At 40.0% G+C, this 26,501-nt stretch overlaps 2 protein-coding genes across 2 annotated transcripts; one reads left to right on the top strand and one right to left on the bottom strand.

Annotated features, from left to right (window-relative positions):
- Positions 1-35: 35 nt before the first annotated feature.
- Positions 36-16,327, top strand: LOC104960485 (large proline-rich protein BAG6-like). Its single transcript, XM_010788553.1, has 23 exons — positions 36-55; positions 1,675-1,762; positions 1,861-1,978; positions 2,182-2,396; positions 3,998-4,078; positions 4,849-4,935; positions 6,362-6,562; positions 6,646-6,868; positions 7,138-7,188; positions 7,404-7,756; positions 7,843-7,915; positions 8,410-8,738; positions 9,673-9,934; positions 10,015-10,184; positions 10,418-10,471; positions 10,873-10,981; positions 11,219-11,343; positions 11,549-11,683; positions 11,946-12,002; positions 12,110-12,334; positions 14,133-14,240; positions 14,330-14,476; positions 15,745-16,327. Coding segments are annotated over exons 1-23 (3,309 nt in total). The 5' UTR covers positions 36-53; the 3' UTR covers positions 15,841-16,327.
- A 2,728-nt stretch (positions 16,328-19,055) lies between these two features.
- Positions 19,056-22,707, bottom strand: tspan13a (tetraspanin 13a). The gene is made up of 6 exons (XM_010788551.1): positions 22,506-22,707; positions 20,989-21,156; positions 20,722-20,802; positions 20,399-20,512; positions 20,183-20,299; positions 19,056-20,047 (listed from the first exon to the last, which is right to left on the bottom strand). The coding sequence occupies exons 1-6, from the start codon at positions 22,566-22,568 to the stop codon at positions 19,973-19,975; spliced, it is 618 nt and encodes a 205-aa protein (XP_010786853.1). The 5' UTR covers positions 22,569-22,707; the 3' UTR covers positions 19,056-19,972.
- Positions 22,708-26,501: the final 3,794 nt, after the last annotated feature.

The raw sequence follows: 26,501 nt of genomic DNA, 5'->3' as shown, positions 1-26,501 counted from the left end.
CGTTATATATCTCACCACGGTCTTCGTGAAAAGAAAAAATGTGATCGTCTCTGATGTATGTTTGTTTTAATGTTTGGCGTAGTTAGCATTAGCTTAGCCTCCTTTCTAACGCTGGCCATAGTTAGCTTCGTTGCCAACGTTTTTAGGTTAAGCTATGCTAATCCTGCTACCAAGCCGATGCTAACTAACGGCAGCTACTAACGGTGTTTGTAATGACTGTTGGCGTTACATGTCACTGTTGAATTGGGGCTGAAATGTAAAAAAAACAGTGTCGTTGGCAGGCTTCGCGGGATACATACAACCTACGCTAACTTAGCTAGCGTTACCGTAAGAGCTGATGTTTAACTAACATTATTATGCTAGCTAGCAAGTAAACTTAGCTAACGTTAGCTGCTAAGCCTCTGCGGTTTAGTACTGCAATTAGACATGGCTTAAGTTACAAATGTGTATGCGTTTGCTGTTATTATAACTGATATTAAGAGAGCAACAATTTGCCAGTTTCGTAAAGATTGTTTGCTGTGGTGTAAAGTAACTTAAGTAGATGTACTCAAGTACTCTATTTAAGTACCATTTTGAGGTACTTGTGCTTTGCTTGAGTATTTAAATGTTTTGCTACTATGTACTTCTATCCTACTACATTTCCGAGGTAAATCGTTTACTTTTACTCCTCTTCATTAATGTAATACCTTTAGTTACTTTGTAGATTTGGATCAACGATTTGAATTATAATCAGCACCCAAATAAGACTTTAATTTTGATTGGACGGACTTTTACATGTTAGAGTATTCCTACACTCTGGCATTTCGACTTTTACTTAAGTACAATATCTGAGTGTTTTCCTACTCTGATTGTTTGTGTATATACGTGTTAGGTATTTGTAGAAGCCTGCTGATAATTTGTATTGCTTGGTATGATGTAGTGACTAGTTGTTCAGGCTGTTACATGTTTCTAATGTCAAAGAGGTCTTTCATCTAGTTGTTTTGACCAGGAGTTTAGACAAATCCTCAGACATTATATTTACAAAGACTTGTATGAATTATAAGACATGTAGAGGTTATTATACACATGTTTAAATAGTAACATTAAGCAGGCAAGCTAAACTTTAATACAAGTATTATTTTTCCTTTTCAAAGTGAATTGAATGATTCAACAATAATAATTGTTGATACATTTTTCTGTCGATTAATCAGTTGACATCTAACTTGATATGGGAATGCAGCTATAGTCACACCACACATTTTATTATTTGAATTAGTGCTGAAACTGTTTGTGGATTATTCAAAATGTCAACCAATCCCACCAAAATGAAAAAATATCATCAGTCTTCGTAGCAATTCACATTTGCTGCCTTTTCTGTAGCCCTAATTTTGGTAAAGGGAATATCTTTGTTCTTTGAAATAATGTATTTTTGATCGACATCAAGACTTGAAAAAAAGAGAAAAAAATAGCCCATGATAAATGTTTTTTCAGACTAATTGGGAATAATAACTGTTTTTACTGTTGAAGAATGACATGTTAAAAATAATCAGAGAACAATATGACTATTTGACTGACTAATTCATTTTTCAACTGTAACATGTCCTCCCTATTCTTATTCACAATTCTTTAAAAACAGATTTATGGGGTTGTCATAAAGTATTGCTAAGACATATGACACACTATTGTATGCTACAGGAACACCATGGAGGAACAAACTGCAGACATAGAGGTGACAGTCAAAACACTCGACTCCCAAAGCAGAACCTACACTGTTGGTGCTCAGGTAAGTTATTCTGTTCCTGTTGCAAACTCTGGAATGAATTCTCGTTTTTTGTCAGTGATTGCAGAAGTCTGACTCAAGTGTGTACCATGTTCTTATAGTTGACAGTGAAAGAGTTTAAGGAGCACATTGCCCCCTCAGTGGGTATCCCTGTGGACAAACAGAGGCTGATCTACCAGGGCAGAGTCTTGCAGGAGATACTGACTTTGGCAGACTACAGTAAGTCAACGGGTTCTGTGCATTTAGTAACGGGTTCTGTGCATTTAGTTTTATTGTGTCGGTCAATATTCATATACTATTCCCCAAGTTATTGGATGCAATTCAGAATTCACCTAGACATTCTCTGGTGTCTTGAAACAAGTTGAAGTCAACCCACCATCATGTATGTACAGATAAACCATATGTCTCTGTTGTTTACCCAGATGTGGATGGCAAGGTGATACATCTGGTGGAGCGTGCACCCCCTCCACCCTCCCAGCCTGGCTCAGGGTCCGGAGGCACTTCAGCCGACAGCGGGCCCTCCTCTTCCTCCCATGGATCGTCACAAGGGCCTCCACATGATCGCAATGCTAACAGCTACGTGATGCTTGGCACCTTCAACCTTCCTGTGAACATCATGGACCCCCAGCAGATACAGGTAGGTCTGCCTTGTCACTTGGTAAGGGTTTTTAGGACACTAAAGGGGAATAACATCTATTCCATACATCAAAGTGTGTTTACAAAAGTAAAAAGCCTTTTGTGGTTCCAGAGGAGTTAGTATAAGTGAGCTTACAAGACCTCTGTAGCACTCTCCATTTTTCAATTTTCCTGCAAGAGTTCCACACTACTATTTTAATATACATACTATTTAAATATGTATCATAATGCTTTAGTTTCAACAAATATTGTACATATTCCACAATAGAACAATTACTAAGTCAAATGTTCTCCAGGGGCGTATACTACGAAGCTGGTTCAACCTAACCTGGATATGTTTGAGTTAGCCGGTTGGCCTAATCCAAAACATACGCGCTCTCGCTAAACGGTACTACGACGCGGGTTATCAAGTGGATCGCTCAAGCCAGCCGTGCCGTATCTAGTTAGGTGCGCGTTCACATGAAAGGGGGGGTATTTGGAACATTCGACCAATCACAAACATGGAGAAGCATACTGACAGCGCAGCGTCATACTTCCTGAATGAAAAGTCAACTATATAATTAGACACATATGAAGACGTTAAGCTTTAAAAGCTTGCTCTGAAGAAGGGAGGTGATATTCTATTAATATTCACATTCACACAGTCGGTGATTTTTGCCGGCCGTCTTTTCTGCAACGGCAGCTTTTCGACACATAGCTGCCTACCTGCAAGGTGAATACAGCTGGTTAAAAGAAAAATGGTTTGAAATGCGTACTGTTAACAGGTTTTATGATTATCACTTGGCCCGTCTAAGACACGAGTGGATCTGGACTTTTAATTTGATGTGTTCGTCACTTAATTGTGTCGCTTAAAAATAATACTTTTGCATACCATCACGCCAGATACGGCTCAGCTGACTCAGATAAGGGGAATATATGATACATTTCATGATGGTGATATGCCGCGGGGCTTGTACTTAATGTTACTCTGATCCGGCTTACTTATGTTGTGGCAGATATTTAAGTAAGTTTCTTTAACGCTAATGTATATTAATAGTCAGATTGCTCTGAAGATGGGAAGGTGATATTCATTATATTTCACATTCACACAGTCGTGATTTTTGCCGGCCGGCTTTCCCTGCACACGGCAGTTTTCTGTATTTCCGTTCTCCGTAATATGGACTTGGTCGCTTAGAACTCCGGCACACCTGAAGCTCTGATGGTCAGCAGGCAGCCTTGCGTTCACTGAGTTGAGCTCTTAGCCTTCAAACTAACCTGCTCACGCACCAGGTGCAGGTTAGCCGCACAGCGTAATCTAGCCATGGAGATCTAGTAGCCTGCTACAAAAGAGGAACCAGCTTCGTAGGAAACGAGAACCCGATTTTTTCGCCCTGAAGTTAGCGCTACGGCAAAAATCCTGCTTCGTTAGTACACCCCCCTGGTGTGAGCTTCCCATTGGATTTCTGACCAAAAAACATGAACAACCTTGAAAGCAGACTTCGCTTATTTAATTGATAATATGTATTTCATTAATGTTGTCCAGCCATTATGTTTAAATATCACCTCCAGAAATATGGGTCTTGCACTCAAGTGTTGTTTACGAAGGTGGTTCTCTTTGTTTAGATGTCTGTTCAGCAGATGGGTGTCTGGTATGGGAGACGAATGCGCAGGAACGCCAGAGTCACAACCAGCACTGGTACAGATGCCAAATGACGGCATTACAAACCAAAATGACATAATCCTGTGTTGGTTTATTTTAACCCTCCTTTCTATTCAGAGCAATGGGTCTGAATTGTGCACATTGATATGGACCAGCCGTGTGCGAGTGGAGCCTCGCTGAGGCTAGGTGCTGGCCGAGAACCTGACTGAGGGACATTCAATGATGTAATCCAAAGGATGGAGGTGAGAAACTCAAACGTTTCACATGGACTTCTTAAATAGCAAAGCTCCAGAGAAATCTTTATTATTAATAAAATTGCTTTCCTTTTTCAGCGTGCACGAGCGACTCTCCACTCAAACAGAGACGGCCTTCTTGCTGCTGCTGCTGCTGCACCTCCTCTCCTCCATCATCCTCATCCACCACCTCTACTCCCCCCATCTGCCCGCCCATGGACACCTCCCCACCTCCAAACAACTCCCCCACCTCCACACACCAACTTCAGCACCCATCTGAGACCACCCCCCCACCCACAGTGTAGACATCCCTTTCCCTCTCCCAGATTCACATACAAATTCATTCAGACATAGAAACAATGGATTTCATCATTTCCTGAACTCAGGAGCCATAACTTTTCTTATAATCAGTTTATTGGAAAACTAAAGTGTTGTTTCTGTTATTTATAGTATCTTAGTTTTCAATATACCAAGTAATGCTGTTTATATTGTCTTTTTGATTGTATCGTCTGCACTCTTCTCTTCCCGCTAGTCACCCAGCCCCAGCTGAGTTCGGCAGGCATGTTGTCTGAGCTGCGTAGGGTGGAGGGAGAGACTGCAGCCTTTCATTCAGAGAGCTACACCATCCTGGAGACGGCCACCGAACGCAGAATAACAATAACAATACAGTAAGATTCAAACAGGCCAAATAATAAATATAATTCTTTAGTATACTAAGCATTCAAAAAGAGGCCTGCATATCCATATTGCTAAATTCATTGTAGTCAAGGAAAAAACAACTTAATATAAAGTTAAATTATTTTGTATTAATAGGGATGTAACGATACCCAAAAACTCACGGTACGAGTGAGGCAGTACGCTCGCGGGTAACAAGTCCGACCGTGGACGGTATTGATATCCGGGCGATATTGAATAATAAAGGATGGGAAAAAAAAAAGTGACGGGAGTAACAGACTGAACAGGAAAACCCAGTGTTTTGTGGTGACTAGTACTACCAAACAAAGTAGGGGCATTTTTATTTGTGTCACTGCATCTGCAAAATAAACAAGAGACATATTAATAATCAGCCTTTGTGAGAATAAAAAATAAATCAAGTTTCACTTTAGTTTTTCAAGTAACTCAACTCAAACTCACCAGTCACTCACTCAGCATCATCAGACAGGTTTTTAGGAATATGAGAATGTCCACATTCCAGGAATTTATAAACTGGGATGTTTGGGCATTTACAATATCCCCTGCTCTGGAAAAAACTCTCTCGCTTGGTACTGATGTTGCTGGGACACCAGTGGTCGCGTTAACCGAATATTTTATTTAACAATGACGCAAAAATCTGAAAGAAGTCTGTCATTTTGACAGATTAGAACAAACTCGGAACAGCGCCAACGTGCTCTATCGTGAACTGTTCAGACCCGACGGGTAATAAGGGATTATGACGGATATTTTACGATCCTGTCTGTCAAAATGACGGACAGCGAAAAAGTCTAACGCCAGGCTTATTGACATGGCGAGATATAAATATATGGTTGGTACTTGTCAATGTCTCTAGGTCTGTAAATGTAGCCCTGTAAATACGATGTCCTTTTGTGTTATCTGTTGTTTTATTTTCATGTTGTAACCTACTTGCTGCCATGTTGGACAGGTCTCTATTGAAAAAGAGATCGATGATCTCAATGGGACCACCTGGTTAAATAAAGGTTTTTTTTTTAAAAAGTGTTTAAAAAGAATTATATATTTTTTTAAAGATTAATTATTTTTTTAAATCGCGGTAGATTTTGTCAGTCTCACGACGGTATTGGGAAGTTTATTTACCGCGATATTCGGTATATCGTTACATCCCTAGTATTAATAGGATTATAACAAATGCTGTTTTTGAAGGACTAAACTTCGAGTTGCTTGTAGGTGGGTTTGTTATCTTTAAATAGAGCCAGGCTAACTGGTTCCCTTTGTTTCCAGTCTTTGTGCTAAGCTAAGCTAAACAGCTTCTGGTGTTATATCATATGACAAGAAAAAGGAACCAATCTTTGTTTGTTTGGTGTACCTAACTTAGATTATATAATTAAGATGTGGCCTAAAATGGTTTGTCTTCTGCAACAGGAAAGAGAGGAGGACCAGCGCACTCTCATCATGACGTGGGAGTGTCTCCGTCTCCTTGGTAACGCCCTTGTGGCTCTCAGTGACCTACGATTGAACCTCATGAACCCTGTGCCCCGCCACCTGCATGTGGTCCGGCCATTTTCCCACTATGCCAACCCAGTCAATATGCCTGGAGCCGTGCACCACCACATCCCTGTGCAAGTAAGTGATATTAAGCCCATGTTATTATTCATACTTCATTTTAATGTTATGAGACTGACTGTTGTTTGCATCGTCACCGACAGATGAACCTGGGTGCCACAGTGACTGCTGCGAGTAACAGCACTGACGGACAGGCACCGCCCACCCAGCCTGGCAGCCAATCGGAGCAGGCTGGTCCTGGACAAACCCCTCCCTCTCAGTCTTACCCGTCCAATCAGCAGGCTGGACCGGGACAGGGTGGCCCCCGTGTCATCAGGATCAGCCACCAGGCAGTCCCGGTGGTCATGATGCAGATGAACACGGATGGTGAGTTGTCCCCTACCCGCCACTGATTGAAAAGTGTTTGTGTGTGTTATTGCTGGGCAGCAGTGCGTTGGAGTTGCATTACATTACATCATTGCTCATACCACACTCTGCTGCCACTATCAGAGTGACATGAAGAGAGGAACATTGATCGATCTGATGTAAAGTTTATTTTTTCATGATGGATCTGTTATTGCAAAAGCTCTCCTGTAAAAGAGAGTACTGGTAGTATTGTACAAATAGTTGAAACTTATTTGTTTGTGTATGTGCAGGCCAAGGAGCAAACCCTGCTGCAGCTGGACAGCAAATCCCGGGACAACCAGGTAAAGGCCAATTCATATATTTGACAAAAAAAGTCCTTTTAGTGTAAAGCCTTTTCCAGGTTATCCGTTTTATTTTAAACTTCCCAACAAGTTCAATATAGCACTGTTCATTTGTTTGGATCTGAAATGTATCCTTCTTGTTGTGACTCCAGATAATAGTTTTCTGCTGGTAACAAAACATTTCTAATACATTTATTTCTGTTTCCCCCCTTCAGGTGCCCTCCCCCCTGACTTCATGCGCAATCTGATGCAACAGATAAGCCAATATGCGACCGCCGTAGCTACCAGCGCTGCCACTGCTGCTGCTACCGGACAGCCAGTCCCCCCCCAGCCCACTCCTCCCGGATTCAACTCCACAGCCAACTCCTCAACTACCACCACGGGTCCCAACACACCCACCACCACGCCTACTGCTCCCCCGCCACCCCCACATGGTGGCCCCCAGCCCCAGGCCAGGGTTGTGTTCACCCGTCCCCCCTTTGCACCCAACATGCCCCCCCCAGCCTTTGGTGCTCGAGGAACCACCATCAATGTGAGGGCTGCCATACCGGGCCAGCAGCCAGGACAGGTGACGATATTGTTTTGTGATTTTGCTTCTCGTTTCTGAGGCTATATGCCAACATTTGACTGATTGTGAAAAATCTGGATCCACAGGCTTTCAACCCAGCTGCTCTCAACCAGATGATTAGTGGACTGGTCGGACAGCTCTTGCTGCCAGGGCAAATGGGTAAGCTTTTTAAAATTGTTTCTTTATTCGCAGCATCTTTCTGTAAAGGTGACAGATTGAAGTTACAATGAACGAGTCATACCTAATGAAAGTCAAATGTGTAATTTATTAATTGTAGCATTTTTTATTTTTTTTCTGGGATTAGGATAGTTTAAAGGCACAATGAGTAGGGTTTTCCAACAATGCAAAATAAAATGTTTAGAACAAAATGAATCCCGTTCCATCATATGGACCACAGAAAGGTGTGCTAGTCTCTTTCTTGGGGACGTTTATGGCATCGACCTCAATAAAAACGTTCAGGAAAAACACACATAGTGAGATGAAATTCTAAATTGTTCTTCTAAAACAAGAGTAAACTTGGGCTGGCACAACTTTTATATTTTGCTTTTTTAAAAACGCAACCAACAAATCCTACTCATTGTGTCTTGAGTGCATAGAATGACTGGTTTGAGGATTGCTATCAATCAGTGATAACTTAATCTGTTTTTTTACAGCCGGTCCAACAGTCACTTCCTCCTCCTCCACATCCACATCCTCCTCATCCTCCTTTTCTTCCTCCTCTCAAACCTCCTCAGCCTCCTCCTCCTTTTCTTTCTCCAACTCGGGTCCAACTCCCCCCACTGCAAACCCTTCAAGTCAGCCGGGCCAATCTGAGACCACCGCCGGTGACCCGCAGTCCCAGGAAATGCCCCCTGACCTCAGCCAGCTCCTGGGCTCTCTGCTGGGGGGGGCCGGGGTGGGCCCTGGAGGAGCCCCTTCCATCACTGTCACCACGTCTGGTGTCCCTGCCTTCATCCAGGGAGTGAGTGAGTTCATGCAGCAGGTCAGTGTTTGAGTCTTTGACCCGAGTGTACTCTTAGACTTCACCTGAACTTGCATATCATTGAAGTAATCCTGTATTACCTGCACACAGATCATCTTCAGGAAGTGCATCGTTTCAAATGTTAAAGGGGACCTATCATGCAAAATGCACTTTGTGATGTCTTTTATACATAAATGTGTGTCCCCGGTGCGTCGGGGAACTCACGCAGCGTCAGAAAATAAAACCCTCTCTCTTTTCCTCCGTACCCAAATCTTTTAAAAACGGGGGTACAACGAGCGGATACAGATTTGCGGACCCACCGAAAATTGCTATCAGAAACAATGCCTGACGTGTTTTGGACGTAATCTCGTCTTTGTTTACATTAGCAAGCCTCGCTAACACTGTACTGTAGAGCACATGTGTTTGAAAAGCAGGAAATATAAAAAGGAACTCACCTTGGGATAAACCTGCAAGAGAAAAAGCATTTGAGCTCCATACTGTTTCAGAAATAATCTTTGACGTGGTTTAAACAGGATGGCGTTTTATCACAACCGAATTTAACTTTATCTCCGGTAGAATTCTGATCAGGCATTAGCTCCGCCTCCTCTTCTTTTTTCAAGCTAAGGACCAAGGCGTTTCTCTAACACGGCTTCAAAAGAGGTGTTTGAGCAGTAAGAGGCATGGCTACAATGGGTGAACTGTTTGGTATTTTGAAAAAAAACTTCACAGACATGTTTTATATAGACAATATACAATATATATTTCAAATATAGCATTTGATAGGTCCACTTTAAATCAGCTACAGAGCTGATTCGAATAAAACATTATATTATTTCTTTTCCAACAAGGATTATTTAAATTCCTCAAAATATGAATATAGGGCTTTTCATTTAACGAAAACAATTAATTTCAAGTAAAGGGAGCGGTTATTAATCCTAACTCATGTAATTTCTAGGCCCAGCCTGTCTTTGTTCCTCCCCCTCCTCCCTCTGGCACCGCCCCTGCTCCTGCCGACGGGCCCACTCCCACTCCCAACCCTGCCGCAGCGGGAGCCGAGGCCCTGAACCCCGAGCTGTTCACAGGCATCGTGCGCGGCGTCCTGAGCACCATGATGGGCTCTCTGGGCCAGGGTCAGAACGACACGGAGAGCATCGCCCAGTTCATGCAAAGGCTGTCCCAGGCCACCAACATCTTCATCAGTCCGGAGGATCCCACCGGTAAAGAGCAAACAGTCATGTATATGAAGTTATCAAAAGGGAGCATAAATCTAACCTCAGCTTCTCATGTCATTCCCCAGGATTCTTCGGCGAGCTGCTGATGTTGGTGTGCCAGACGTTCACCATGTCAGACCTGGTGATGCTGCTCCATGGTCATCACCAGCCTCTCGGACGCATCCAGCCTCAGCTGTCCCAGTTCTTCACGCAGAACTACCTCAACGGCAGGGAGCCCACTGATGAGAACATTGCTGTAAGTAACACTCGCCAGTTTGAAGAGATTCGCTTTTCTTTTACATTGTTGTTTAGATATTTTAGTATAAGATTAGTTATACGTAGACATAGCTTCATTATTGGTCCTGGTCCTGTGTTAGATGGTTTGTGTTTGTTATCCCTTTGTGTGACTGACCAATAACTGATAGATTTTTGTCTTGTCCCTCCATGCACCGTCTTGCTTTCCTCACGTCCTCTGCTTCCACCCCCCAGGCTGCGGCTGACACTCTTGTCAACGAACTGGAGGAGTATATCAGTGAGAGCTTTGTAAGTCCTTGATGTCCACTTACTTACAAAACCTTATATGATGTAATGCTGGACTCAGAGTCTAATTGTATTTGTCAGCTAAATGACTACACTATTAGACGTGGCGGTAATGAACAAAAGCATTATAACATTGTTATTTAATGTAAAAACATGAGGCAAGTTAAGTGAGCCAAGCTGACACTAAAATATATATATTGGCAAGAAATCTACAAGAGATTGTACAGTGCAATCAGAGAGATACAGTATGTCCACGTTTTTGAGCAAGTCCACGAATCCAGTCTTTGTCAAGTCTGTGCGTGAAGGTGGTTATTATACTTCTAATAGTTGTTGGTAAGGGGCATTAACATTTCAGCTGACATTTGAGTAAATGTGTTGATTATATTTCTATGGGACTCCCACAGAGAGAGTCTTCAGTCACAGTGTTGGAGGGCGTCGATGCTACTCAGACCAACATGTCCTTCTTCAGGCAGCAGCTGATGCTCATTGCCACACACATCCTGCGTTGCACGGGTAAACAATGAACAGTATAGTTGATTGTTAAGAGTGACTTGGTTTATTTATAGTTTGTGTGGTTCCTGTTTAGCCGCTATTTGTTTGGAAGTGTTGGTTGCAGCACTAAAAGTTACAATATTTGCTATGTTTATCAGAAGTAATGACAGGAGCTGAAGTACTGACGTATAAAATATCATATTGTCTTGTAGGATTGCATTTTGTTGCCAATTAATATCAATATGTTTTTTCATCCAGATGACTCATTCGGGCCCCGGCTGCTCCAGATGTGTAACCAGGCGCTGTTTGAGTGTCTGGCCCTCAACCTGCACGGCCTGAGAGGAGACCAGAGAGCCCTCACCGCAGTCATCAACCACCGAATCGTCAGTATTCAATCTCTCCCTGACTCACTCACTGCTTCTTTCTGTCTCTAACTCTACATCAAACTGAATTTAGTATGTTTGGCAAAGGATTTAAAGTCTAGTGCTTTGTGCAAATGTTTTGATGCTACTAAGAGTTTTTAAGAAAATACAGAAGAAACATAAAGTTGAACCCTTAACGTAAATGTTTTATTTTCTCTTGTTCCAGCGGAGGATGTCCAGTGACATCAGCCCCAGCCTGGTCAACTGGATGACCAGCATGATGACCATGAGGCTGCAGGTGATTCTGGAGCACATCCCCATCACCCAGGACCAGATCCAGAACTACATAGTTCACACGCAGGTAAGGAAGCAGCCGTATGCCTTTCGAACAAAAATAACCATTTATCTTTCATCAACAACAACTGGAAAAATCAAATCCAAACGTACAATGAAGTGTCTCCGTTAAACTTGATATGTTTTTTCCCCCGATTATACATTTGGTCTGAGTTGTTGGCCAAACATGTTGCAGAGAGAGAAGCAGTCACTCTTATCTGATGGCTGTTGCATATCCTGTTACTTTGAACAGAAAAGGCTAATAAATATTGTATGGCATTCTTTCAAAGGGAGATACGTCTTCTGCCACTGGCACACAAGTGCCTGAACGAGCACAAAGTGCAACGGTGAGCATGTCGTGTCTTAAATGTTCTTTCAAATGATCTCAGTTAATGTGTAAGTTACTGCTCTAACCTTTTAGTTCCCTCATGTGGTCTGTTTTCTACTTCCAAAGATCGCGGACACCCTCTCTCCAGCTGCAGCCACCACAGCAGAGGAGGCCATGAACGTGTCACACGACACAAGGGCGTCGTCAAGGGAACCAAGGGTGTTGCCTGGAGACCTGGGGGCCTCAGGAGGAGCCGCACCATTAGGTGGCGACATGGCAGCGGCGGGAGCTGAGGGGGGCAGCGAGGAGTCTGCTCGAGACTCTGAGGCCTGGGCCGCCTCCGTTCCACCTGTAAGAGTTTTCTGTTTTTAAAATGATTTGTTTTCATGGCTACATGTTTTGTGGTGGCACCGCCCTGCTTCACTCTTAAAGTGTGTACAGTGTCAACTCATTACTTATATTGGAAAATCCAGGAGCTAACTGTCAACAGCTTATGCAGGAACTTTTTGTTCTGTAGGGAAGGTAGAGCTAAATATTGTTTTTACTGAAGTCTGTGGATTATACTAAACAATTGGAACCTTTTTTCTGGAAAGACACTTAAAGCTCTGGTTGGAAGTTTATTAGTGCGAATGCTGCGAATGCACTATAGTTCTTCAAATCTTTATTCTCCCCCTTATTTCAGCCAATACTTTGGCTCTCCATAACTTCAGCTTACTTTCAGCTACAGAAACCATTCAAATATGACATTTTTCAGCCTTTTTTAAGGAATCGATGGGAAACTTTCAACTTTTTAAAAATATGTTATACTTTTTGAAATATTCAGCTTTTTAAACTCTTTTTTTAACATGGAAGTCAATGGGACGACTCTTCAAATCCTCTTTTAACTAGACCTTACGCCAAATGCTTCTCCTTCCACATACTTTCAGCTAGAGACTTCATTCCAACTTTAAAATGATCACAAGACCTTCAGCTATAGACATTTTTTTTTAAGATATTTAACTTAGTTTGGAGCTTGGTAGAGGCCTTGTTCAGATTTTAACATTAGAGTAGATGGAGCAGCTCGTTAACTCTAGAGTGCTTTGACCTCAAAACAGAGTGGAGCAGTGCTTGAAATTCTCCCAAAAAATGTTTTACACCTTCCATAATTCCCAAACCCTACACTCCTCAGACATCATTTTTCATGAAAAACGTAGGAAAACCTCTCCTAGGTTGGAAAATAAAAAAGAATTAAGAAAAAATATTAAACAAAATGCCTCTTGAGGGCATGAAGAGACAAAAAGTCCACCTAGCTCCCATTAGACTCCTATGTAAAACAAATCCGGATCTTTCTTCAGAACAGAGAGAAGTACACTTTAGACAGACTGCTCCCATCTTCACATTTACCACACAAAACCCAAAAAGAAAACATATCAGTTCATTGGGGTTCCCTGATGCTCACGCTCTGTTAGTTTTTTTGATATATAAAATATAAAATATTCAGCTTTTTAAAGTATTTTTTAACATGGAAGTCATTGCAATGCAATTTGAGCTGTAACAATTTGATTCAAATCATTTCACTTTCTGCATTTCCCCGCTAAGTTCAGCAACACACTTACCTGGTTTTTGTAGCTAAAAGCAGCTACCATTCAGCTAATAAAATATTCAGCTTTTTCTGCATTTTCAGCTAAATTCAGCCACAAATGTTCACAGTTTACAGCATTCGCACGTATTTGCTAGTTGTTATTTGTTGTGTCCCACCAGAATTAGAAAATACATCCCTTATCCTGCAGCTCAGCCCCTCATACCAGACAAGCTCAGGCTTATGCACACGTCATACTGATTCATTTATATTTTCATTATCGTGTGCACATACTTCCACAGGGAGGTTTAAATGTTTGCAAGTCAGTCGTCATGCATTTCTCACCTGTCCATATGTAAGCCGTTGTTGTTTCTGTCACTGTGTCCACTCTGGATTCTACCTCATAGAATTCCTGAGAGCAAATATATTCATCAAAACATTTTCTCCAAGCATTTCAAAAGTTTGTCTCTTTAGTTTATATGTCCCATTTATTTATTTTTTCAATACTGCAACTACAGAGGAACAGTAGCAGAAAGAGGTTTTGAAAGATGTGAACCATCAATTTGTATCTTCTATTACTCTGCACTGTAGGAATGGGTGCCCATCATCAGGTGTGACATGATGACCCAGAGGAAGATGAAGGCTCAGCCCCCGCTGTCTGACGCTTATGTGCACGGCATGCCAGCTAAACGCAGGAAGGTAATCAGATCAGTTGTAACTTTACTTGTTTTGTACGAATGTCACGTGTCCTTACCGTCTTTAAGCTGTCTGTGTCTCTGTGTTTTCAGACCGGACTGAGTGGGGGAAGCCTCCTCTCCCTCTCGGACGCCGTGAGCCAAGCGGCCAGGACAGCAGGAGTGAAGCCCATCACTTCTGCTGAGCACTTACAGGAGGACCTGGACACCCAGGAGCTCAGAGAAGCGTATGCAGAGCAGGTAACTGGGTTATGTCAATTACAACAAACGGCACTGCACGTCATTTAGGCTAACTATACTTGTTAGACTTGATTTGAGAAAATATTTTGACCTACCTCACTAATTGTAGTTGTGAATGCGACCAGTTTCACAATATAATGCATATGTGACCCGCTCTATCGAAATCAGTCGGAAGTCGCAACGGCTCATTTCAAAATAAACGTGGATTTGCGTAAAAAACTATTTTTTCGGGGTTCGGGTGTTTTGTTTGATTTTAAACAAACAAAGTCTTGGCTTTCAGAATATGAAACTTTTATTTCCAAACTCACACGATAAATACATTCTTTAAGCTTGTAAAGGGAAGATGACAGGCAATCTGCTCTTCCGCAGCGCCGCCCCCCCTCCCTCCGGCTGACATTATGAATGTAAGCGTAGAGTAATCATAAATAACACGGCAGGGTCCGTCACAGTTTGTTTTCATCTGATTTCAATTAAACAAAGTCTTGGCTTTCAGAATATTAAACTTGTTTCGGTAAATTCAGATGATAAATACAACTTTGAAGCTTGTGAAGGCATAATTACAAGCGGAGAACGGAGTAATGTAACGTCACAGCAGGCATAACAACAGCCGGTGTTTCTCGTGAGGGTTTTCCCCGGGAAACAAACACAATACACACAAACGCAAAAAGACACAAACACACTCGTATACACACACACACACACACACGCACACACTCGCGAGCTTCCCCCAGACCAGTAATCCAAACGAAAATATCTTCCCTCCGTAGTATTTTGATCATTTGCTAATAACCAATCAGATCGATGGATTCCAGAGAAGAGAAAACTTTGAAGGCCTTTTTCTCAAAATGATGACTCTGTGACAGTCATTATATAATGTGACATATTTTGCTTAATATTTGGAGTACAAAAACAATCCTGATATCGTTAGAAAGCTAGGAATATCTTCTTTCCAGCTGTGTATACAACTCAAAATGTGTCTTCGGGTCAATGCGACTGATTTCGATAGAGCAGGTCACATATGTCTGATATTCTTATCTGAATTTGTAAGCATGATGTTTTCTAGTTGTATGTATATTGCACCCTTATCTTAGGAAAGCAAAGTCAGCACAAATGTTCAAATGGGGTTTTGAATGAGGGTTTCTCCCCTCCTCTTTAATGCTGATCATAGGGAACAAACCTGTGGTCACATGACTGCCTCTCTAAAACCCCTTCTGACATACTGTTTGTAATTCCCACCATGATAATAATCAGAATGTTTTTCCTCTTAGGTTAAAGCAGACATCAAGAAACGAGTGAGGGAAGACCCAGATTTCAACCCTCAGCATTCCCCTAACGCACACAGAGCGTTCTTATCAGACTCGTAGTCAGGTCCAAATGCTATGAAACCCGTAAGCCGCTTTCCTTTTTATTATTTTCTCAGATCTTCATTCGACTTCTTCTCACTGCAGCTTCGCCCCCTAAAACTGCCGGTATGGCTTTTTAAGCAGTTAGCCGCTCTCTTGACTAATTGCCTCATGCTAATGTGACTCCTTCTCCCAGTGCCTATTTATTTCTTCTTGTTTATTTTGGTCCAACTTCTGCTGAGAGAACGTTCCTTGTGAAAAGGTTTCAGATTTTAAATTTGACTAAATCATGTCACTTTACTTCTGTCTTCTTCTACTTCTGTCTGTATGTCCTCTTTGCCCACATATCCTTGTGTTGCTTTGTTTATATGGAGCCTGGATTCTAATTGTTTAGTGGACTTTAGCCTTCCTGTCAATACTCTCAAACGCAAGGGTATACTTTCATGTAATGGACAAGCTGTTTGCTACATGAATGTACAGTAAGCTTAATAAAAATCTTGATACAACACAAGAGTATTCTTCTTGAGTCTTTGTAATATCTGTTCTGAGGTTAAGGAACAAGAACTTGCAGCACTCAAATGCAGTGGAGTACTCGGATCATTTACCTAAGCAATACCAGAGTGTAATACTAAGTACAAGTCCTGCATTTAGATTTGACTCATAATGAATAACAGACCATTTCAGGATATAAATAATATTACATTATAATCACAATGATGTTGCAGCAGGTAACGATGGACATAACTTTATATAATGCACGATAGATTAATATATCATGCATTTTTTAAATATTTTGTTTAAATATTAAACTGCAAAGTTGGAAAGAAAGTTTAATATAAGTGCAGTAACAAGTACAATATTTCCCTCTGAATTGTAGTGGAGGTGAAAAATATAGGTAGGAGCAAGGTTCTTACTGACTTTCCACCACTGCAAAAATGCCAAGAAAGATAATTCAACTCAGGATTGAAATGTGGTCATTGAAAACAGGGCTGCTGTGGCATAGTTTGTCCACCAGAGAGCGCTAACAAGTTCATCTTTCTACTACATGATGAATGAACCCATTTCAGTTGCTTGAGTTATGTGCTTAGTAAAGTTACTATTCATTTAGGAACAGGGACATGCTCTGACTTGATACTGCAATACATTACATTGACAACAAATACCTAAACCTACCTCTCACTGTATGTTGTAGTGTTTATTCAGCTCTATCAAAGAAAAAGGGTACACAAAATAATCACATCTTTTTTTTTTAAATTGTGACCACAAACATAAATGAACTTATATCTTACTTACTGTGAAAGCTGTGGGGTTAGGTGTAGGAGTCTCTGCATGGTCCTTCATCATCTTGCACAGAAAGAACATCTATTGTTTAAAAGTCCGCACGCAGCCCAAAGTGACGAGAACCAGATTGAACTTTGCCGGGGTTTACCAAGCTCTCTCTCAAGCTGACAAACCCAGACAGCTTGATCTGAGAAAAAGACTTGCTGCCCAGATCCAGTAGACATTATATCATAAGAAGATTCTCAAGAGCTCTGCAGAAGTTTGAAGACAAGATGATGTGCAGTTATGTCTTCATACTTATACAATAAATAAATATATCTGATATGCACTCATTTCAGCAATGATCCCTGCAGACAATATGAGGGGACAGTGTGATACAAGCTGGACAGCCGCAGAAGAAAAGCAGATTCAAGGCCTTTCAAACAATAACACATGGCTTTGAAGCGTTCAGCTGAATGTGACAGAGGTTCATGTTTTGACAGGAGATTGCTTTATATTCTAAGGATCAAATATAGCAAAGTATGCAAAATAAATGCTTTGGTCATGTTGAAGAAAAAAGGAGATTAAAGAACACAAGGAATACAAATGTATTTTCTTGAGATGGAGGTGACTTGAGTTCACTCGGAGAGCAAACACTTTCAAATTCTACATTTTGCATGCCAACTGCCAGCAATTCTCTTTTTCACCATGTCTGCTAGTTTCAATATAAATTGTTGATCCTGCCGCACCGAATCACAACTTAGCAGCTAAGGGTCAGAAGTGGTCAAATAAACTGCCTCACTCACCATGTGCTTCCTTCATACTTCGTCCCAAATGATCTTTGACCCTGGAAGTACATCCAAGTCTTCCAGCCCAGATGTGTGGGTAATACAGTTTTGTTTAGTGTTTTACCTTGTCCTTGTCTTGAGTAGAAAAAAGAGCAAATTGTGATCTGTTTCTTTTTATCATATAACACAACTTTAATTATGGTCATTTTCTATATAAATAGTTAGATATATACATTAAACAGTCTAAAGGCATCACTTCACTACAATTAACTAAATAGCTATGAGAAAAAATGTGCAGCATATATTCTGGAGTATTTGAAGAATAAGAATGACTTTTAAAACATTCATATGTTTCTACATCGCTGTAAATACAGGTGATGTATAGTCTAGTGTCTGACTTTACACACAGTCAACTCATAACATTGCTGTATTTAAGTGCATACTCAGAGTAACATGACTTCTTAGTTCTGCTTTATACCCACACATTTAGCTTTTCTTAATGTCTTAATGCTGGGAATTATACATTATCCCACTCCTTTTCACTAGTGCCTCAAATCTGATCTGCATGGCTGTTGTTGTGAAGTGGATAACAATAGGTTGCTTTGCTGCTAACCACAGTTTGAGTAAAATATTGACAGACAAAAAAAAGCAATAACAAAACACTGTTAAAGGGTCAAGAGGGATGATCTGAAATGGGCTACACTTAAAATCTTTAATAGGTTCTCTAATATACCAAAATATGAAGAGTCTCTTCGGACAGAAACTTGTAGGAATATTTGAATATGTTACATCAGTCTACATAAAGCCATGTCATAGGCTCCACCTTGCCAATGAATGCTATGACAGAAGGATCTCTTTATATAATGAATAGATGGATCTAAATATAAAACGCTGTTAATTATTCACACAATGACCTCATTTAACAATGGCAGTGCTGAAGCTGCACCACTAAACAGGTTGGACTGCCTTTCATGATATTCAGAGGAATCTAAAGAGTGAAAACAGTTCCTGGTTGGCATCCTGTTTGGGAATGTGACGCAGTCATGTGGCACCAAGTTTCCTACTCCCAAGTGAAAACACCGCTCCTTATCAGCACTTAATCTGATAAGCTTATCATAACATTTCCCATACGTCTACTGCAACCCCACATGGTTATCTATTTGACAATGAAAGAAATGAGACAAACAATATGATGAAGCATGATTTAGTAGGAATACAATGTTTTGATGTGTTTCAAACAAGAAACAAAGAAATAAATATACATAGAAAACAAAAGCATGATTTTGATCCAACACCCAAATCCACTGTCTGCAAAACACAGTGAATTGTGTTCAGCCATTATCATTTAATCTCTGGGAGTGGTGAGCACAGTCAGCCATCATGGTGCTAACCTGCGGTGTATTTGCATAACCTGCGGTGTATTTGCATAAGGTGAGTGTGTGTGTGTGTGTGTGTGAACATACACAGCTGCTGTTAAACTCTTAAGAACGAGTTCAACATTTATGGAGTTATCCTTATTTGCCAGAAGTCAGATTAATAAATAAAGTTACCCCTGCTGTCGGTTAGCTTAGCATTAAGAATGGAAGAAAGGGGAAACAGCCTGTGGTTGTAATCTTTTCCTCTCAGGAAAGAAATTGTCTGACATGTAACCCTCCATCAAACCAAACACACTTCTTTCTGGTGGATTTGGTTCCCCTTGCTTCCAGTCTTTATGCTACGCTAAGCTAAACTAAGCAGCTGTTAGCTTCATAATTATGTTACAGACATGATAGTGCCATCAAATGCAAGAAAGCGGACATGTTAAATGTCACCCTTAATGTCCAACAACTTCTCCAAAGAAACACAATATTCGAAGAAACAAAAACTGCATAATTTCAATGAAAGTAAGGAAGCAGGTAATAATATCATCTGTGAGAAATCTTTACAAAGATGTGTAGCTAACAAGGCATTTCCTCTACTTGTGTTTCTACATACTACTGTTATAATATAATGGTCAAAACTAACAGTCCAACTCAATACAAATGTCCTTGTAAGTTTGATTTTCAAAGTTAGAGGAACAATTATTCAGCAGTGTTCATTTTTTGGTTTATTTACTGTACGAGTGGTTATAGGAAGGCTCCAGGATTTGATCGAGGATCTTTGATATTTCTGAATCTGTGAGCGAGCCAAACTCCAAGGATCTAAAAGAAAAGACAGATAAGTGTTAGTGTCACGTTTTTTTGTTGCATTTATGATAAAACCAGCACAATTAATCTAAACGTCTACATCAGCACCCACTCTACACCGAATGATTTGTTGCTATGACATTTACTGACCTCTGTAAAGCTGAAGAAGAGTCCGATACCGCCCACAAAGCGTAGCACCTCTCCGGCATACTGCAGTATGGTGGTGGAGCACGTTACACACGTCTCAGGGTGGGTGTCAAAGCAACTCTAGTAGAAGTAACAGTAGAACATTCATTAACATGATCATACAAGTCAAGATCATATTGTTCCTAAGAGGAAAAATATATTCCAGTTGGATTGACTTACAGCAGCACATGAGCCATTGATGGGAACAAAGGAGAAGCCGCAACAGCCGAGGGTTTTCTCTACGTCGCTTTGAGTCGCCTCGGATTTGTTCCATCCAACTTCCAGTAGAAGTTTCTGTAAAGGAAAAGCACACAGTCTGGTTGTCTTTTCATTTATTTCATTAGAAAGCATAAGAAAACAACAAGGGATTAACATGAATCACCCTGAATTTATAATTGAATAAATACCTTTCACTCAACACATGTGCGAGTATTAATGTTTCTGAGACACTAATAGGCCAAAATAACTTTATCATAGAACCGACGTAGACAAAATGAACATACCTGTTGGTCTTTATTCAGGGCCAGACAGGCACAGGACACAGAAAACTGCCCGACAAACACTATGAACAGGACCATCATGTACTGAAGGAAGTTAAGGACGTTTTTATAAGATTTAAAAAAAACATTCTGAAATCTCGCAAGAGCTAATGAAACACAAGCTTAACAGAGCGATAAAAGAGTGTTTGGGTTATTTACTCCTCCTTTGGCACACAACCATTTGAGGTGTGATGCGACTCCTTGCGCTCAGTCAAACAAACCAAAGGATACGAAGAAGAGCAGGACCTGGTGGTGCTTCAGGGCGCCGCACAGCCCCACAAAGGCGACCAGGAACAGGAAGACCCCGACGCCGATGACCCCCGCCACCACTCTGATGCTGGAAACCAGGTCAAACCATTTCCCCCAACCTGCCACTCCAACCAGCAGCAGACTCACCAACTGAGGAGGAAGGAAACAATGTTGAGAGAAGAAGGAACATGTAGGATTACTGAAGGGGCCTAAAGAGCACAAGACCAGGGACACAACATGTCAGGAAACAACATGGCCTTCATCTACAAAATAATACCAAAAGAGACACATACCAACCTAAAAAGAGAATCAAAGTGACCACAAGGAAACATTAAATGACAACATAGAGATGGATAGACACACAACCACAGACAGAAAGAACTACAGAAAGACCAAGATAATTACAAAGACACACAAAATGGCCACGTCTTATATTGAGCCTATAAAAGGGCCGTTTGATATGTCATGTGGAGGCTCCATGATGTATACCAGCTGGTTGAAGGCGTGTTAGTTGAGGTAAAGATCAACATACTTCTCACACTAGCCACATAGTTGCTGATACAATTAATCATTTTATTTTCATTGAAACTCTTTCTCCGAGACAGTCTCCAGAGTGTATAGATATAGAACTGCCTTTGAAAGTCCCGACAACATTTCCAGTTTTAGTTTTCTAATAAAATATGTGTAGTCTCCGGGAACACAAAGGCTTTCTTTGCTTTAACGTGGAGGCCTTATGCCGCGCGGGAGAAGAGGCAGGCTTCACCCTGATATTTTGGATTTGTTTTGTATACAAAATATATTTTAATCCCTATTTTTATAGATTGTTGTACTAATGTTGATGATGTCGTAACAAAAAAAAAACTGTCCTTTACGGTGACTGTGCTCTTTGTTTTAAAGATGCAAATTTAAAATGATCTGTAATGTCAGACCTGCTTGAGACTCAACATGTGGGGTTAGTGCAATAACATGACATTTACATAGCCTTTTAGTTCTATAGGCCTACTACTATTATGGATATCCCAATAACCAAATCCATCATAACGTGCTATGCAAGTATATTTATATTTGTACTTTAAAAAAAAAGAATGTAGTGAATGTCGTGTTGTTTGTGGGTGAAATAAAACTAATAAATACAATTAGTTAAAAAGGTCAAATAAAAACAAAATTAAGAGATATGTCGTGTTGTTTTGGTCAGAGACTCAGAGATGCCTGAAAGTTTGAATAAGCCTACATTTATTTATGATTAAGCATTTATTATCCTTTCTTTGTGAAGCCAGCAGTACTAGCTACAGCCATGAACTCTGTGCCTAATCATTTACCACAAACACCTGCCTGCTGCCAAAACAAGGAAACGACTCTTAATAAACGCTCACATCTTTTTAAATAATTAACAAACGGGTAACAAGCACAAATCATGATGAAAGCAGAAACATGTGTTGACATTTAAAGCCTTATTCCAGTTAAATCCCCATCGGTTCAACAGCAGTAATCATACTCACGATGTAAAGTATATTGAGGGCGCAGAGTGCGTTCTTGGTGCAAACGTATCCTCCGCAAACCATCTCTGCTCACCAGTAAGTCCTTAAAAATATAAATAAATTGATATATTCCTACTTTTCCCGGGTTTTTAAGGAAAAGCTTTCAGCCTCGAGGCTCTCCGGCTCCTTGTGGCTTTTTGCCCGCAGGTGGAAACCAGCGAGCGTTTCCTGAAAAAAAATCCAGCTCGCTGATTGGTCAATCGCCTTCATTACACCTGAGTCATATCCTCATGCAGATTATTATTTTCCTATGGACATATTATTAAACTCAGATCAGTAGGTCACTTCAGGTTAAGGGTAACTAGATCTCTTTATCTAGTCTTTTCCACTTCACATTTACAAAACATTTTGATACGTTTTATTTTATATGGACGATATGTTTTTACTTTAAAAAACACCTCCCTTACTTTTATGCGTTTGAGATAACAACATTCTTGACCAATAGAGATGTTTATGTTATTGTGTCTACCCTCCTTGATTCAAAATGGGATGGCCAACATCATAGAAACACCCTAGACTAGAGTATAAGGGAATAATATTCAAAAACAAAACCTCCCTAATGACTATAAAGTTTAATCAACACCTCCCTTATTGAAAACGTTATAAAGGTAGGATTTATTTAAGGACTGATGCTGCATTGGACTGCATGAGTTTCAGCTGCGTGTTCCCAATAAACTGGCAACTGAGTGTACGTATATGTTGTGTGTACAAATAGTTTTTGATCGCCATCTGCTGGACAAACAATGTTAAAACTTATTAAGTAAAACATGTCTATTGATGAATGAATGTATCTGTCATGTATTTTACTCAATTATCCTCACTGATCTTTAATTTACATTTAACACAGAAACATTTGATTGATTAAATGTAGAGCTGGCCATGGTCATTTAATTGAAATACCAATTTGAGTGTTCATAAAACATTTCTGTTTCATTTGCAAAATAAATGAAGATTGAACAACATTTTAAATTAAATACAAGATTAACCTGGATTTAAATAAACAAAATATCAAATAATATTTGAGTCAACGGAAAGCAAGGGCAGACGATCAAGTGATTTGAAAGAGGAAAGAGGAAAACCCCATGTATGTACATGTTCTTTTTATTTTTACTCAATTCAAGTTCAGAGTTCAAGATTTCAAAAAGAAGTTCGAGCATCGTACCAAATGTCAAACAAAATCATAAAAGACAGGTTATGGATACAGACATTCAATACAGAAATTATGTCTTTTTCCTCATTTAAAACTAAAATATCCAGCTAAATGTTTCAACATGCTGAGAAAAAAAAGCACGTTTAAAACAACATAAACTCCATAACAGCCATCTGGTGAACTCAAGACAAGAAGTCACTGACAAATCTGTTAACTATCTTGTTATTTTGTTAATACGTGTAATAATAAGACCTGTGATGGTTTCTTATTGTATGATGAAATGTGTTCCTGTAAAACAACAAGAGAACACGACTTAGTCAGTCTTAACACATTCTGCAAAAAGAAGAAGTGCATGACGTGTAATCCCTCACAGTGGGTTTCCTTTTGTCCTTAACCAAACCAAAGTGCACTCACGATATCCTGCATTTAAACCACTGCCATGGTGTTAGTGTTGGTCTCTGAGGTGAGGTGCGTTCTGTCTGGGATTAACCTGACAGGATAATGGAAGAAGAACTGAATTACGTGACGGTGACTTTCAAGATTAAGGGTAATTCTGCTCATGGTGAGTCATGAATTTTGTTTTGATGCTGTACATATTCTGTCTGCCCAACTGCACCTAGGGCAGCATTGGAAATAATATGTACTGTAATACTCACTGTAAGCACATATTTGAGGGTACTGCACACGGTTTTCACTGTATTATACTATGTAGAGCAGAAGCTAAAGGTACCATGAAGAAAACAAATGTAAGTGGATTTATTTAATAGATGCATTTGTAAACTTTTACATGCAAACATAATATGATCCACTGTTCTACACTGTACAACTTCATTTAAAAAACTTTATAAACAGGACTTAATAAATGTTTTTACACTCAGTATACACAGCTCCAGTTAACCTGCTAAGGTTAAGAAAAAAAGACAGTATTTCATGTAAAAGCAATACCTCTAAACTTCTAGTGCCATGGTTCATTTATTATAAGTGCACTATTAACCACTTTTACTACTTCAGCTGTTTGCTATACAATTTCCACTGATAATAAATCAAAACACATATTTCAGATGTATGTTTCTTTGGTTTTATGTTTCATATACCTCAGGTTTTGATACCTGTTAATGAGAACAGAAACCTTGTCACTTGAAATACAGTCACACTGCAGAAAAGGGAAGGGAGTGACTTTCAAAAGTCACTTATCTCACAACTTAAAGTTTACATTTCCTTCAAACTCTTTTGCATTTTGCAGAGAAACCGAAGGACATGGAAGCAATCTACGATGAGGTGAAGATATTGGAGAAGAATGTGTTGGATGCAGATCCTGCCATACCAGGTTCGTTATGGATACTAAAAAGGACAAAAATTACATAATTGCCATGAATATTTCCAATGAATTGATTGTTTTTCTGTTCTTTGTAGAAAAAGGAAAGAAAGCTCAAAGGTACACTCTGCTTCNAACAATAACCAGATGATGAACCTGACAGGTTAAAAGGTGAACTTCAGTAAGAGATACAGTTTAAATGTGTCAACTTCCTGTATCGCAACATTGTGTACATTTGGTTGTTACAGCAGCAGAGGTACTTCTGAAAACACACAATACAGACATGTTGTGTTGAAAAGAGTTTATTTAATAGATGCATTGGTAAACTTTGAGATGCAAAACGTAATATTATCCACTGTTCTACAACTTCATTTAAAACAGCTTTATAAACAGGACTGAATAAATGTTTTTAGACTCAGTATACACAGCTCCAGTTAACCTGCTAAGGTTAAGAAAAAAAGACAGTATTTCATGTAAAAGCAATACCTCTAAACGTCTAGTGCCATGGTTCATTTATTATAAGAGTCATTTACATTGAGAAATATATTTATTATTTAATATATTAAGATAAATATTGTTCTCACTTCAACAAATGAAGTTGATCCATGATATCTGATGTGTTTGGCTGTAATATTCAATTATTGCATAGATTTAGGGTCTAAACTTAAATAAAGTAGACTAAGCCTGAAATGAATCTCTGTGTGATATAACAATACGTGGCCTGATAAAATAAACTACAGAATAAGTGCACCATTAACTACTTTTACTACTTCAGCTGTTTGCTCTACATTTTCCACTGATAATGAATCAAAACACATATTTCAGATGTATGTTTCTTTGGTTTCCTGTTTCATCTACCTCGGGTTTTGACACCCTTTAATGAGAACAGAAACCTTGTCACTTGAAATACACTGCAGAAAAGGGAAGGGAGTGACTTTCAAAAGTCACTTATCTCACAACTTACAGTTCTAATTTCCTTCAAACTCTTTTGCATTTTGCAGAGAAACCGAACGAAATGGAAGCAATCTACGATGAGGTGAAGATATTGGAGAAGAATGTGTTGGATGCAGATCCTGCCATACCAGGTTCGTTATGGATCTAAATAAATAAAAATAACAATAATTTGCCATGAATTTCTTTTATGAATTGATTGTTTTTCTGTTCTTTGTAGAAAAGGAAAAGAAAGCTCAAAGATACACTCTGCTTCATCTGGTGGCAATAGCTTTGGGGATTATTGGTTTCATCTTGGTGTCGACCTTCATCGCCGTCAGAATCCACTGTAAGTCTGTCTAACTGATTTCATTAGTTAAAACAACAAGTGAGTGCAAAGGTAACAGTTTCCTCCTTTAATCGGTAAACACAGTCATGTCAGAGCAGCACAGAGAAGGAAACAACTTGATGGCAGAGATTCTGCAGCTGCGGACAGAAATGACGGATTTAGAGAGACGGGGAGAACAGCTGACCAGAGAGAGAGACCTGCTCAACTGGACCC

This window comes from Notothenia coriiceps, unplaced genomic scaffold (assembly GCF_000735185.1).
Source record: "Notothenia coriiceps isolate Sejong01 unplaced genomic scaffold, NC01 NC01_scaffold00031857, whole genome shotgun sequence".
Lineage (NCBI taxonomy): Eukaryota > Metazoa > Chordata > Actinopteri > Perciformes > Nototheniidae > Notothenia > Notothenia coriiceps.
This window is presented reverse-complemented; position numbering and strand designations above follow the sequence as displayed.